Below are 16,270 nucleotides of genomic sequence, written 5' to 3' on the forward strand. Positions count from 1 at the left end.
TTATCACAGCATCATCAGCACGGGGAATCACCCTCTTCCTCTTTGCTGGCCTCTCCACCTCCTGCTCCGACTCAGGCTGGGCTGCTAGAGTCGGGTCATGCAATAATAGCTCCAAGGGCAAGTGATCAGCCTTCAATTTCTCTACTTTTACCCTCAACTCTTTCACTGACTCCTTTGATGCCTGAGTCTTTCTCAACTTCTTTGTTTCCTTTGTCAGCTCCTTTAATGTTTTGCCATGAGAACCTACAGCCTCCAAAATTAATTGATGGTTCTCCAGGAGCTTCTTTTGGTTTTCCAGAAGCTCCTTGAGAGTATCCTCCACTGACTGTGGAACCTGTGGCTGAGGGGGTACAGACTGGGCTGCCACCGAGCTAGAAAGCACAGACAGCTTAGAAGTAGCTGTCTGCATCTAGTTGTTGATGCTGGCAAGGGTTTAGCTCAAACGGTGGGCAGTCAACGGGTAAGCTAAGGATGAGGGGATATCTGGAACTGTGGAAGTAGAGGGTCCTGGGGAAATGTCTGGTGTAGCTGAGGGAGGCTGAGAAGAGGCTCCTGCTACTACTGGCTCTTCAGACTGGCCAGTAGAAGCAGTGGCTTTACCTTTCATATCTTTAGGGTTGTCATCACCCTTAAGGCTGTACCAGGAGAAGGATGCTTTTGGCTTCACCTTTACATCAAACTTTATTTTCTCCACATTTTGATCCTCAAAATACATGGTCAGAAAATGTGGGAAGGCGTAGAATCTATCACCTTCATTCACTACCCGTGTAATCACCTTGGACATAACATTCCCGATGTTGATCGGGTACCCCGCCGTGATAGACGCCACCAATATAGCCCGGGAGATAGGAAGAGAGTTTTCGTGAGTGGTGGGGTCTAGCCTGCTGCACACAAAGGTCTCCCAACCTTTCGCCTCGAAATTCAGGGTTCTCCTCAAAATTTGAACCCCTGTTGTCAACCACGGACGGGCATCCTCCCCCAATGCTACCTTTTCTAAGTATAAAGTTTCATCCTCCTCCGGAAAGCCCAGGTAGTCATTGATTATTTTCCCATCAAACTTTACTTTCAGATTTCACACCTTAGTCACTGTAGCGCCCTTTTTGATGTGGGCAACATTAGTGTAAAACTCCTTCACCAAGTGCTCATTTGCATCCTCAACGTTGCCTATGAAATAATCCCAGCCTGGCCTCTCTCTGAATTGCATTTGCACATTTGGGTTGTGAAGTAGAAGATCCTTGTCAATGAATCTCCGTTCAAGTATCAACTTCCTCTTGGGCCACCATTCTCGGAATTTATGGTAAGCAAGCTCACTGACAAATCTATCATGCCAAGCCTCTAGCTTTCTAGTTCTCTCCACCCCCTACTTGAGGCACACCCCCTCCTTTTTTTTATGGTATCCCACCGGGTGTTGAAGCTGTAGGGAGGTAGAAGAAACATCATCACCGCTCTCGGCTGACCCCTCAAATGACTCAGAAGAAATTGCCACTGAAGCTTGAGCAGTAGGAGTGCCGGAGGTGTATCTCTCAATCTTCGCCTTTCCGGCCAGTCAGGAACATACTCCGGCACTGACTCGGAGTTGGATGCCTCCCGGGAGGGTAAATACTCACTTCTCGAATGGGAAGCAGCTCTATTTGTAGCCGTTATTGACTTTCTAGTGTCCTTGATTGCCTGCTGGACTTGGGGGGTCAATTTGATCATACCTTTTCCCCTACCCCGGGAGGACTCTCCTTTTCCCTGTTGTTTTCTACCACCGCATCGTGATTGAACCATTATCTGCAAGTGAAATTCAGTTAAAGCTTGTTAGTATCAAACCAAAAGAAGCAGTGAAAATTATGATTGCAGACAATGAAGAAAATAGTTGCGAACAGCAGACTACGGACCACATAAAATGCAGTGCGGCCGCAAAGAGACCATCGCGGACCGCACAAAATGGCACCGCGGTCCGCATTGAGGTGGGAGTCAGAATACCCACTCTCTGATTCCAGGCACCACGGACCGCAAGAAATGGTCTGTGGCCGCAGTAATGCACTGCGGACCGTAAAAAATCGACCGCGTTCACGTTCCTCAACATTCAACTTTCTGAAGTTTCACCACCGCGGTCCGCACAAAATGGCATCACGGACCACAGAGAGGCACCGCAGACCACATAAAATCCACCGCGGACCGCGGTAAGCCATAAGCAGCAGTACCAATCTATGGTTTCAATTTTTGTCTCATTTTTAGCCTAAAATCTTATATCATTAACCCACTAGGTGCTCAATCATTATTCTTAACCAATTAACCCTAATTTAACATCATTATGTAAACCTACGCTACAATTTAAAGAAAAGGGAAGAAAAAGAAGTACAACTAACTAATTAAAAGAAAATAAAACAAGGTTAAAAAACTAAGAAAAGATTAAAATTACCAGTAGTGAGATGCAACATAGATGATTTAAAAACAGGTTTTGAATTTGTGCAGCTAGGACTTGGATGAACAGTACTTATTACTATTGAGAGTGAGAATGAGCGAAAAGTTTTAAATGAAGGCCTAAGGTCCTATTTATAGAAAAGGACCCTAGGACCCACTGTACCTACCCACCGCGGACCGCAAGAAGTGCACCGCAGTCTGCGATGCTTGAACATATGAAGCATTGGGCATATGGGCACCGCGGACCGTACAAAATGCAATGCGGCTGCGGTGACAACTTCAGAAAACCCTATTTTTAATCATTCACTACTGCGAACCACATTGAAATTTTTCCCCCGCACTAAGGCCTTTGCGGCCGCAAGAAATGCAATGCGGCCGCAGTGCAAACTTCAGAGAGTGACATTTTTCCAACTTGGTCCTGCACTGCATCAAAACAATCCTACACACATCTCACAACCAGTTAGTCCAAAAGCAAATCATATATTAAAAAGAAAATCAATGAAAAAAAAAAGAAAGACACATGGGTTGCCTCCCAAGAAGCGCCTAATTTAACATCGTAGCACGATGCAGGTTACCATCAAATCACTTTAGATGGATCAGGGCCACCACGTGGTTGTCATCAATCTTCCCAAGGTAGTGCTTGACTCTGTGCCCATTAACTCTGAAGACCTCTCCATTTTTATTTTTCAAGTCAAGTGCACCAAACGGAGTCACAAACACCACTTTAAAAGGTCCACTCCATTTCGACTTAAGCTTTCCCGGAAACAGACGTAACCGAGAATTGAACAAGAGAACCAAATCACCCACTTTGAACTCCTTGCCCCGAGCATATTTATCATGAAGGTACTTCATCTTGTCCTTGTACAAGGACGAACTGGAGTAGGCATTAAATTAGAATTCATCAAGTTCATTAAGCTTCTCCACACGAAGATTTGCTGCCACATCTTATTCAAGATTCAGCTTTCTCAAAGCACGCATAGCCTTGTGCTCTAACTCAACCGGTACATGACAGGCTTTCCAAAACACCAATCGGTATGGAGACATACCAATCGGGGTCTTGTAAGAAGTCCTATAAGGCCATAGAGCATCATCCAACTTCTTTGACTAATCAGTCCTATTTGCATTGACCGTTTTTGACAATATACTCTTGATTTCCCTCTTTGAGACTTCAACTTGGCCACTCGCCTGAGGATGATAAGGAGTAGAAACTTTGTGATTGACACCATACTTTGCAAGCAAAGTGTCAAAAGCTCGATTATAAATATAAGACCCCCTATCAATTATGATTGCTCGAGGAGTGCCAAACCTAGTAAAAATGCTCTTCTTGAGAAATGCAACAACACTCCGAGCCTTATTGTTGGGCAAAGCCACGGCTTCAACCCACTTTGAAACATAGTCAGCTGCCACTAGAATGTATGTGTTCCCACACGAGGTAACAAATGGACCCATGAAATCAATGCCCCACACATCAAAAATATCAACTTCAAGAATGGTATTGAGAGGCATCTCATCTTTCTTCTAAATTCCACCCGCTCTTTGACATTCGTCACATCTCTTCACAAGTTCACTAGCATCTTTGTACAAAGTTGGCCAATAAAACCCACATCTAAGAACCTTCGTATCCATCATCGCCCCGCCATGATGGCCACCATAGGGAGAGGAATGACAAGCCTCTAACATACTCAATTGCTCTTCCTCCGGGATACACTTTCGGATCACACCATCCGTGCAGATTTTGAACAAGTATGACTCATCCCAATAGAAGTCCAAACTATCCTGTTTGAGCTTCTTCCTTTGGTTAGAAGAGAGCTCGCACGGGATTATACCAGTCACAAAAAAATTAGCAACGTCCATAAACCATGGCATAGTATTAACCGACACAGAAAGGAGTTGCTCATCGGGAAATGAATCATTGATCTCTAGGCCATCACGAGGCCTCCCCTCCTCCTCCAAGTGGTCCGCCACTTGGTTTTCACTACCCTTCCGTTCCACAATATCCAAATCAAACTCTTGAAGTAACAAGACCCATCGCATCAGCCTAGCTTTGGAATCCTTCTTCGTTATCAAGTACCGGAGTGCAGCATGATCAGTATGAACTATGACCTTAGCACCCATGAGATACAGCCGAAATTTCTCCATTGCGAACACAATAGCCAAAAGCTATTTCTCAGTCACTGTGTAGTTCACTTGAGAATCATTCATTGTCTTGCTTGCGTAGTACACCGGATGAAACATTTTGTTCACTCTTTGACCCAAGACCGCCCCAACCGCAACATCACTCGCATCACACATGAGCTCAAAAGGTAAGCTCCAATTGGGTGTGGTTATATTAGGAGTGGAGGTCAACTTGTGTTTGAGAAGTTCAAAGGCTTGCATACATCCCTCATTGAACACGAACTTGGCATTTTTTTCCAATAACTTGCACAAGGGATTCACTACCTTCGAAAAGTCTTTGATAAATCTCTGGTAGAACCCCGCATGCCCAAGAAAACTTCTAACTCCCTTGATAGAAGTAGGGAGAGGGAGTCTTGAAATCACATCAATTTTTGTTTTGTCCACCTCTATACCATGCTTTGAAATTTTATGCCCAAGAACTATGCCCTCCTCAACCATGAAGTGGCATTTCTCCCAATTAAGAACAAGATCGGTTTCTTCACAACGGGCCAACACTCTATCAAGATTTTTCAAACATTCATCAAACGAGTCACCCACAACACTAAAGTCATCCATGAACACCTTCAAAATGTCCTCCACCATGTCAGTAAATATGGCCATCATACACCGCTGAAATTTAGCCGGTGCATTTCACAATCCAAACGGCATCCTAGAAAAGGCAAAGGTACCATATGGATAGGTGAAGGTGGTTTTCTCCTAATCTTTCGGAGCAATCAAGATTTGGTTTTACCCAGATACCCATCCAAGAAACAGTAGAAGGCATGCCCAGCAAGTCTGTCTAGCATCTAATCAAGAAAAGGCAATAGAAAGTGATCATTGCGGGTCACTTTATTCAACTTGCGGTAGTCCATGCACACCCTCCACCCGGTGACAATCCTGGTAGGAATCAACTCATTTTGTGCATTGGTAACCACGGTCATGCCACCCTTCTTCGGCACACATTGCATCGACAAAGTCCAAGACCTATCAAAGATGGGGTACACAACCCCGGCATCTAACCACTTGATCACCTCCTTTTTCACAACTTCCTACATTGCCTCGTTCAACCTCCTTTGATGTTCCAAGGAGGGCTTTTCATCATCTTCCAGAATAATCTTATGCATACAGAATGTGGGACTTATCCCTCGAATATCAGCTAAGGTCCATCCAATTGCCTTCTTCCACTTTTGGAGCACCGCCAATGTGGCATCAACCTGCATGTTAGTAAGACAAGAGGAAAGAATAACTGGCAAAGTTAAACTAGGGCCTAAGAATTCATACCTGAGGTGTAGAGGTAACGGCTTCAACTCCAACACCGGAGGCTCCTCAATTGAAGGCTTTGTTGGTGGAGTTTTCCTATTCTCAAGATCCAAAGAGAGTTTCTGAGGCTCATAAGAGGCCAAAGAGAGCTAGAAGATCCCAGTGGTTTCATCAAGTTAGTGCAATAGTGCACTCAAAGAGAGTTTCTGCACTCCCAATGGTGCAAGGAATGGTGAAAGCACTGGGATATTCTAGTTTCGAAGCCATTGAGTGCACTATTGCACTAACTTGATGGGTCATCTTGATAGTTTCACAATCTATGGATCTTTTCTTTGTCATCAAATCTTTCATAAATTTAGCATAACCCGACATTTGCTCTAGAGCTTCCACCAAAGGCACATTAATGGATAAGTTCTTCATCATATCAATGAACTTCTTAAACTGGTTCTCATTTCTCTGCTTTGCTAGCCTTTGAGGATAAGGTGGAGGTGACCTTGGTAAAAGAGCCTTGGCTTTAGGCACCACCGTTTCCGGCATGTCTATTACATGTTCTCTAGACGGGTTCACGTCATTCTGAGTTTCCACCTCGGCATCTTGGATATCAATACTCACTTCCTCATTCATGTTCTCATCAATCACATTTTCAACCACCAAAGGGATCTCGTCCTCTTGCAACTCAACTTCACCACTCAAAATTTCTTTTTGTTTGGAGGCATTCACATCACCGCCTCGTCCACTTCTTGTAGTTACTGCCATTACATGCCGTGATTGTTTCCACCCTTCAGGTTTACTATCGTATCACTTGGTAGAGCCCCTTTAGGGTGAGTATTCAAGGATTGTGAGATTTGGCCTAATTGAACCTCTAAGTTTCTAATTAAAGTATTGTGGGATACCAACTGAGCATCAGAGTCCGCATTCTTTTTCATCATCTGTTCAAACATCATTTCAATTCTCCCCATTTTATTGTTAGAAGAACTAGTAACTTAGGGTGGATTGTTCGATTGTTGATACATTGGGGGTCTTTGAAAGCCTTGCCCCCGATTTCCTTGGTTGCCATGGTTCTAACCACCCTGATTGTTGTTTCCACCCCAGTTGTTGTTGTTGCCACTCCAATTACTCTGATTGTTCTGATTGCCCGAATTGGAATTTTGGTTGTTGTTCCCCCAATTACTATTCCCTTGTTGTTGTTGATTGCCCTAATTGCCTTGGGGTCTCCATTGTTGTTGGTTGGTAGAATTGCCCCTTTGGCCCTGATAATTGTTCACATATTGCACTTCTTCATTCTACCCATCATAACCATCATCTTGGAATCCACCACTATCATTGTCATATTGATCCGAACTCTCTTGATTCTGTTAACCTCTTTATCTTCTTTTGTTCACTAACATGTTGACACCCTTCATAGTATTTACCTGTCTTGGATTTTGAACATGTTGTAATTGTGCCTTTGCTAGCTGGTTCATTATTGTTATCATTTCTGCTATTGCCTGCCCATGATCATGGAGCTCTTTGTGCAAGTGGATGACCGTGGGGTCTCCCTGTGGCACATTGGCTCTACTTTGCCAAGAGGAGGACGTGTCAGCCATCTCATCAAGAATGTCACAGGCCTCATCATAAAACAGCTTCATGAAATTACCCCCGGAAAGTTAGTTTACTATACACTGATTTGTTGTGTTAATGCCCCGGTAGAATGTTTGTTGTATCATTGCCTCAGTCATATCATTATTGGGACATTCCTTTACCATGGTTCGGTATCTCTCCCATATCTCATGCAATGATTCATTGGGCTCCTGCTTGAAAGCTAAGATCTCATCCCTCAATGATGTCATATGTCCCGGCGAGAAAAACTTAGCAATGAATTTATCCGCCAACTCATCCCAAGTAGTGATGGAGTGGTTGGGGAGCCATTCAAGCCAATCCAATGCCTTCCTCTCTAAGTGAGAAAGGGAATAATCTCGACCGAAGTTCATCCTCTAACATATTAGTTTGCTTGCTCCCCCAACAGGTATCCACGAAACCCTTAAGATGTTTGTAAGCATTCTGATGGGGAACACCCGTGAAATACCCTCACTGCTCCAACAATGTCAGCATCACATTTGTAATTTGAAAATTGCCACCCGAATCCGGGGTGGCACAATTGCATTAGCATATCCTTTGTTAGGAAGCACTCGAGGAGCCACTCTTGGAGGTGGTGGGGAGGGTCTGGAACATTATCATTGGCCTGGTGGTATCTCCTTTGTCCTTGAGGTACAATAGGTACCTCATCATCAATATTGTCATCTACCTCCTCCCCTAGCGGAAGATCTCAAAGAGGTGCATTGTTTGCTGCCATTTTGTACCTGAATTTGCGACACACACAAATTAGTAACACGGAAGGAAAGAAAAACAATACACAAAACTATTTAGATAGATAGCCAAAACCGTTAGCTCCCCAGCAACAGCGCCAAAAAGTGATCGGTGCCAACCCTACACCACTACAAAGTGGCGAGAGCGGTCGAAGCAGCTTTTAACCGAGATGGTCAGGATCGAATCCACATGGAGCTAGAATTGGGAATTGGATTCCTATCTAAACTAGTAGTGCATAGTGCTCTTACACTTCCAATCATCTTTAGTTATTTGTTACTTCTAATTTTTAAACTAATAGTATGCTAAATTAAACTAAGAGTGAAATGCTTGTAAGGTTTTCTAAATGGTTAAAGAGGCACTAGGGAAGTGACTCTCTCCTAGGTGAATACTCGATGGATTCTCAAGCCTAAGGCAAAATTGTTATGTAGGGGATTATGATATAACCAATGCACGAAACTACTCACTCTGTACCTCTCGGTAGTTTGAGTGATTTTGCACTAATTGACTTTCTCAAAACCAATTGGGTATCGAAATTGTGCAAGCAATGTAGGTTCAAGTCGGGTATTCCTATATCTAGGTTTAACCCTTTAATTGGGGCTATCAATCTCTTGAACATGCTCCAATTCCTTGTTGGACTAATTTTCCTAGACTCAAACTCTCTTTCTCAAGAAGAGCCTAAGTCAAAAAGGCACAAATTAGTGTTTGCAACCACTATTTCAACATGAAAAACACAAATTAATCCAAATGTCAAACACCCATAAACATTTAAGCCTTAATACTCAAGACCCATCAAATACTCACACTAGGGTTGAGCCACAACCCTTGCTAATGGGTCTAGTTACTCATAATAATGGAAGAAAATTGATAATTAGATGAAGAGTAACCTATATAATATGTTTACAAGCTAAGAATCAAAGATTCAATGATGAACTAGCTATGAAATTACTCAAAATAGGTCCAAAACGGCCTTCACGTGTTCAGCTAAAAGTTAGATACCCTAAAAATCTAAAAAAGTAGTATTTATACGAGGCCAAATTTTTTAGACAAAAATACCCCTATGGAGGTACCACGAACCGCAGAAAATGCACCGCGGCCGCGGTGAGGCTTTTTAGATTGAATATTCACTCTCTAAATCTAGCCACCGTGGGCCGCACAAAATGCACCGCGGTGGCCTCATTGCTGTTCGCATAAAATGCTCCGCGGACCGCACTGGCTTCAATTGTCCATATTTCCAACTCTCTGAAACCAGACCGCATAAAATGGATTGCGGTCGCGAGAGAACCTCTGCGGACCGCACTGCTTTAAGCTCCAAATTTGCACCTCTCTGAGTCTCCTCACCGCGGACCGCACAAATCGGATTGCGGTCGCGGTGGGTCTATTGCAGTTGTGCTTTGACTTGTTCTTGGTACTTGTGCATGTTTCACTCCTTTTTGAGCTGGTTTTGACTACTTGTCACCTTTTCGACCAAACCCTGCAAACAAGCACAACATGTAAGCCTTTGGGACTATTTGTATATATTTTTAACCAAAACTCAAGTAAAACGGAGTGTAAAATGAACTAGAATCCCTAGTTATCAGACATGAAAATAGAAATAATTTGAGGTAGTTTTATGCTTTGAACTTTCAAATAAATTTCGTACATCATTTTCATAACTGCTAATACAACACATTCATAACTGTTTTCATTGTAGCAGGTTTACAAATTCGGATTTATTATCCCGTGACTAAATTTATGGCCTCAACCTAAAAACTCATGGGAATATCTTGCATCCTTTTTGCGAGTTCGAACTCCTTTGAAAAAATTTCAAGATTTCTTCAAGATTTTGATTTAGGCTGATCTATGCCCTTGGTTCCTTTTCCTTCCTTTTATATGCATAGTCCCTCCAGTGTTGGAGCTTTAAAGTATGAAATCTCGAACACTGGATCACTCCTTTCTTTTGGTCCATTCCTTGAAAAGGACAATACAAACGGGACTTGGAGATAATTTCTTAGATGATAACTGCATAATCCTTTTCCCATTAGAAAAGTTGTAACCTAGACCGAGAATAATTCAGTATTCCGCATGTCTTTCGGATTTAATATCATCATTTGGTACTGGCCAACTTTTTGCCTATCATCTAAAATGGTTAGTAAAATTCAAAAGAACAAAATAAAATCGAACTTGCACGATACCTGACCGTGGGTATTTTCCTCATCTAGAAGTAATACTTCTTCAAATGGACCGCATTCCAGTTCGACTGTAGTACCTTGTCATTCATGGTTTTTAACTCGTATGCTCCTTTTCCAGCGATGCCTCAAACCCTATATGGGCCTTCCCAATTTGGACTCACTTTTCCTGCATTGGCCATTTTTGTTAACCGGAACACCTTTTTTGAGGATGAACTCCCCAATCTTGAAGTACCTCAAATTAGCTTTCTTATTGTAATATCGTTCAATCATCTGTTTTTGAGCCACCATTCGAATGAATGCTGCTTCTATCCTTCAAATAAATCTAAATTTACCCGTAATTCTTCCTTATTTGCCTCTTCAGTGGCATGCGTGTACCTCGTACTTGGTTCACCTATCTCCACCGGAATTAAAGCCTCTGCACAGTACATAAGTGAAAATAGAGCCTCTCTTGTATTAGTTTTTGCAGTTGTTCGATAAGCCTATAGCACCCCTGGTAATACTTGCCATTTACCTTTTGATTCTTCTAATCTATTCTTTAAGTTATTGATAATAACTTTATTTGTCGATTCAGCTTGTCCGTTGGCCGTAGGGTGGTAAGGTGCGAATGTAATTCGTTTGCTCCGCCAACTTTGAAAGAATTCTGTAATTTTTGCGCCTATGAACTGTGGGCCATTGTCACAAACAATTTCTGTTAGAACTCCAAATCAACATATAATGTTTCGCCAAATGAAATCCCTGACTTCTTTTTCCCACACCTGTTTGAAAGAATCTGCTTCTACCCATTTTGAAAAATAATTTGTTAAAACTAACAGAAATCGTACCATTCCTTTAGCTTGAGGCAACGACCCTACGATGTCCATGCCCCATTTCATGAAGGGTCATGGTGAAATAACTGAATGCAACAGCTCTGTCGGTCGGTGCATGTTATTGGCATATCATTGACATTTATCGCACCTAGCTACAATATTTTATGCTTCTTCTTCTTCCATTTTGGCCAATAATATCCTGCTCTTATTAACGTTTTCACCAACGATCTTCCCCCAGCGTGATAACCACAATGGACCGAGGCACCATGCTAAATGTCCACCAAACATCTTGTGATACAAATTTTCACGAATTAAGCAGTACCAAGCAGCTTTATGCCTTAGCAATTGTGGCTTCTTCTTATTTTCAGGCAAGATACCATACTGCAAAAAGTTCACAAATTTATTTCTCCAATCCCAAGTTAAATTATTAAAATTTACCTCACTCTTGGTTTGATCGAGTTCCAAATGAAACAAATGTATCACAATGGCATTTTCTGCACTTGTTACATCCGCAACAGACACGAGATTTGCCAACGCGTCTGCTTTTGCATTTTCTTCTCTGGGTATTTGCACGGCTTTCCATGTCTGGAATTGTCTAATCAATTCTCGTACCTTTTTTAGGTATTGTTGCGTTCGCGTCTCTCATGCCACGTAAGTCCCTTGCATTTGGTTTACCACCAGTTGCGAGTACTTTTGATCACAATTTGTTTGATACCAAGTTCTCATGCTAATTCCAAGCCTGCAATCGCAGCTTCGTACTCTGCCTCATTGTTAGTGATTGGCTAATATTTTATTGCTTGTTTTATGACTTTGCCTGAAGGTGGAATTAGAACAATTCCTATACCCTCTCCTTTAACATTTGAGGAACCGTTAATAAACAGGGTCCAAGCCCCGGATTAGCTCCGGTAACCACCTGTAGTTCTTTCTGTGCCTCGGGAACTAAATTCGTGCTAAAATTCGCTACAAAATCTGCTAACACCTGCGATTTTATTGCAATTCTAGGCTGATATATGATATCATACTCACTGAGTTATATTGTCCATTTAGCTAGTCTTCTTGATAATTCTTGTTTATGCAGTATGTTTCTTAAGGGGAAAGCAGTTATAACAGAAATAGAATGACATCGAAAGTAAGGTCGTAACTTCCTAGATGCCATAATTAATGCTACCACAAGCTTTTCTAGGTGTGGATACCATGTCTTAACATCTAGTAAAGACTTACTAACATAATAAATTGGGGATTATTTACCTTAGATCTTCTCGTACCAACACCGCACTTACCGCTACTTCTGAAATAGCAAGGTAAATGAGTAATCTTTTACTTTCTTTTGGTTTGACCAATAAAGGCGGGTTTGATAGATACGATTTAAGTTCCTTGAGAGCTTGCTAGTAGTCGTTGGTCCATTCAAACTGATTTTGCTTTTTCAACACAGAAAAGAATATAAAACTTTTTTCTGATGACTTTGATATAAATCTCCCCAAAGCTGATATCCTGTATGTTAATCTCTGTACTTCTTTCTTGCTTGTGTGTATATCTGGAATCTCCTCAATAACTTTGATCTGTGCGGGATTCACTTTAATACCTCTGTTAGAAACAAGAAAACCTAAAAACTTACCTGAAGTCATGCCAAAAGCACACTTTTCCGGGTTTAACTTCATGTTGTACTGCAGAGAATCTCAAATGTGTTTGACAAGTGTTGAAAATGATCCCCTCCTTATGTCGATTTGACCAACATGTCGTCTATGTAGACTTCTGTAGTTTTTCCTAGTTGTTCTTGGAACATTTTAGTTACTAACCTTTGATATGTACCTCCAGCATTTTTCAAACCAGATGGCATGACTTTGTAACAATAAATCCCTCTGTCTGTGATAAACGAAGCTTTTTCTTCATCTAGAGGGTCCACTTTTATTTGGTTATAACCTGAATATACGTCTAAAAAACTTAACAGTTCATGACCTGCAGTAGAGTCAATTAACTGATCTATATGTGGTAAAGAAAATGAATCTTTAGGACAAGCCTTACTTAAATCGGTATAGTCTACGCAAACTCGCCATTTTTCATTCCTTTTTGGAACCACAACTGTATTAGCTAATTAGTCAAAGTACTTTACCTCTCATATTAAACCAATTTTTAAAAGCTTTTGTACCTCATCCTGGATCACTTGATTTTTGAAGGACTCATGCTTCCTTTCCTTCTGCTTAACAGGTGGGTGTGACGGATCCTCATTCAGCTTATGAGTCATCACCTCTGGTGGTATACATGTCATATCTAAGTGCGACCAAGCAAAACAATCTGCGTTAGCTCGTAAAAATTCAATTAACTTACCTTTCATTTCTGGGCTTAAATTTGCTCCGATGTAAACTTTTCTGTCTGGCTAGTGGACAAATAATATTACAGCTTCGAGCTCCTCGGTAGTTGTTTTAATATTTTTATTTTCTTCTGGCTCTTGAATAACATCGGGTCTCGAATCGACATCAGTCTGACATCCTTGCGTGTCTTTAGTTGAGGTTTTCGTAACAGTGTCCTCAACCAAATTTTGTAATTGCTATTTCGCATCTGCATCATTGGCTACCGTGCTTGCGATCACCACTGAGTTGATACTTCTTGAAGCTTGTTGATCTCCACGGATTTGATGGATTCCCCACTGTGAAGGAAATTTGATAAGTTGATGCAATGTGGAAGGGACAACATCCATATCATGAATCCACAGTCTTCCCAAAAATATATTATAGGTCATATTCACCTCTATCACGTGGAAATTTGTATCCTTGACAACATGTTCTGCAAATATGGTAAGTAGAACTTCCCCTTTTGTAATAACGCTTGAATTATCAAAGCCAGACAAGGACCGGACTTTTGGTATGACCTTATCATTAGCTTGCCTTTCATTCACCACCCTCAGGAAAATGATGTTTACTGAGCTACCTGGATCAATTAAAACTCATTTTACGTTACTATCATGTACAAGTAAAGATATTACCAGTGCATCGTTGTGATGAATTATCAAGTCGTTCGCATCCTCATCATCGAATGTTATACTATCGTCATCCAGGACTTGGCGAACTCACTTTCCGTGAGCGACTATGATTTTGATGTCTTTTTTGCGGTTGTATATGTTACTCCATTGACCTCATCTTCCCCAGTTATACATTGACTGTTCTTTTTGGTGATGGAGGTTTTGGGGGCTCTTGTCTGTTCTTCATATATGATTGTCTTCCTTTCTCACTGAACAGATCAGTAAGATAACCTTGCTTCAACAAATGCTCGACCTCTCCTTGTAGAAGCCTACAATCTGTTGTTCTATGGCCATGAACGTTATGAATTTTGCACCAGAAATCTGGATTTCTTTTGCTTGGATCTGCTCTCATTTCTTTAGGCCACCGTACCTTATCCCTCATACCTCTTAAAACTGCCACTAACCCGGAGGTGCTGATGTTAAAGCTATAATCTCATATCCTTGCTTGCGTATTGGAAGCATTGATTCGGGCATCTCGTTCCTTTTTAAACCAAGATGAAGAGCTCGTGTCTTTTTGCCTTGGTCTTAAATCAAATCGTGTACTTTCCTGTTTAGATCGAGAGTCTCGCCCTGCGGGTCCCATGTATAGCTCGTACCTATTTTAATTGGACCTTTTTTCTAATTTTGAACGTCTCGATCCTGGCCTCTCACCGGCCCTTGGTTGTGCGACCGTATCTTCTTCTATTCACAATTTCATATTGTACGTGTTGTACATATTTCAGCCTCCTCGTGGCTTTTGGACTTTTCTCGTTCAAGTTGCTCGCGAATGCCATAGCCGCCCAGTTATCAGGTGCTCGAGGTAACATCATTCTCTCCTACTGGAATCTATCTACGAATTCCCTAAGCAATTCTATACTCCCTTGTTTAACTTTAAAGATGTCTTTCATCCTTTTATCAACTTTTTGAGCTCCCGAATGTACTTTTATAAATGACTCTGCAAGCTCAGTAAAAGAATCTATATATTTTTTGGGTAAAAGAGAATACCACGCTAACGCTCCCTTTGTGAGTGTTTCACAAAACTTTTCAACCAAAATCGATTTGATTTCCTGTTTGGTTAAGTCATTGCCTTTCACGCCAGTAGTGAACACAGTTACGTGATCTCGAGGGTTAGTTGTTCCATTATATTTGGGAATATCAGGCATTTTAAACTTTTTAGGAATTGGTAAAGGCATCACACTTGGCTTCTAGGGATATTGTGAATACTTGTCAATATCCACCCCTTTGATTATGGGTGGTACGCCTGGTATCTACTCTATACGATCATTCTGTTCCTTCAACTATTTCTGTAAAGTTAGCACTAAACTTTGTAAATTAGAATTATTTAGAGTACCCGACCCTCCATCACGAGATTCATTAGGATTTTCTCCACTTCTAGAATTATCAAGCACCGAATGTGGGTTCTCCAAAGTCGTTGTATTAACTGGTGGAGGAGTTTGCGCCGTATTGATTAATCCTCTAACAAAAGCTTGTAGCGCACTATTCACGCGTTCCGCAATCAATTGCTTTAGAGCGTCTTGCTCCACGGTTTGGTCGTTTAGATCATCAACGCGTGAAGTGGAACTTTCAGGCGAACTTCCACGGGACTGATGAGGGGATCCTGTAGGTGTGTGGTGTGGTGGAGTTGGACCTTGTTGGTTCAGCTGGTTGTTATCGTTAACGGTTGACATATTTGATCGCTAAAGATTGGAAAGTGAACAGACTATCAGATTCCCGGTAACAGAACCATTTGTTTAATCTAAAAATAGATTTTTTGGTCAAAGTTAATATCTAGAAAAAATCAGATTACTGATAAATAAGATTTACTTTATTTTCACAATAATTTGGAAGAATAGATCAAGGAATGAAAATAATTGACAAAGAGAATAAGAAATGAACTAATAATCACTCCCAAAATTACGACTTAGAGCTTTGAGAGTAAAGCGAAGAATAACTGTATGGATTTCAATAATAATTGTTACTTGCCATTACAAATGAGATTTCAGTCCTTATATAGGAATATGAGCATACAATTATAACGGTTCCCTTACTTAATTTGGGCTCACTAATGGTATTAATTGCATTGATTGTCTGTTACCAAGTTCAACTGTAACGGAAACATTTATGACTAAAAA

The 16,270-nt window shown here is 41.3% G+C and overlaps 1 protein-coding gene across 1 annotated transcript; it reads right to left on the bottom strand.

Annotated features, from left to right (window-relative positions):
• Nucleotides 1–13,688: 13,688 nt before the first annotated feature.
• LOC104218030 (uncharacterized) lies at nucleotides 13,689–15,826 on the bottom strand. The gene is made up of 2 exons (XM_009768424.1): nucleotides 15,490–15,826; nucleotides 13,689–14,068 (listed from the first exon to the last, which is right to left on the bottom strand). Exons 1-2 carry the CDS (start codon nucleotides 15,824–15,826, stop codon nucleotides 13,689–13,691), a joined length of 717 nt encoding a protein of 238 aa, XP_009766726.1.
• Nucleotides 15,827–16,270: the final 444 nt, after the last annotated feature.

This window comes from Nicotiana sylvestris, chromosome 5 (assembly GCF_000393655.2).
Source record: "Nicotiana sylvestris chromosome 5, ASM39365v2, whole genome shotgun sequence".
NCBI classification, from domain to species: domain Eukaryota; kingdom Viridiplantae; phylum Streptophyta; class Magnoliopsida; order Solanales; family Solanaceae; genus Nicotiana; species Nicotiana sylvestris.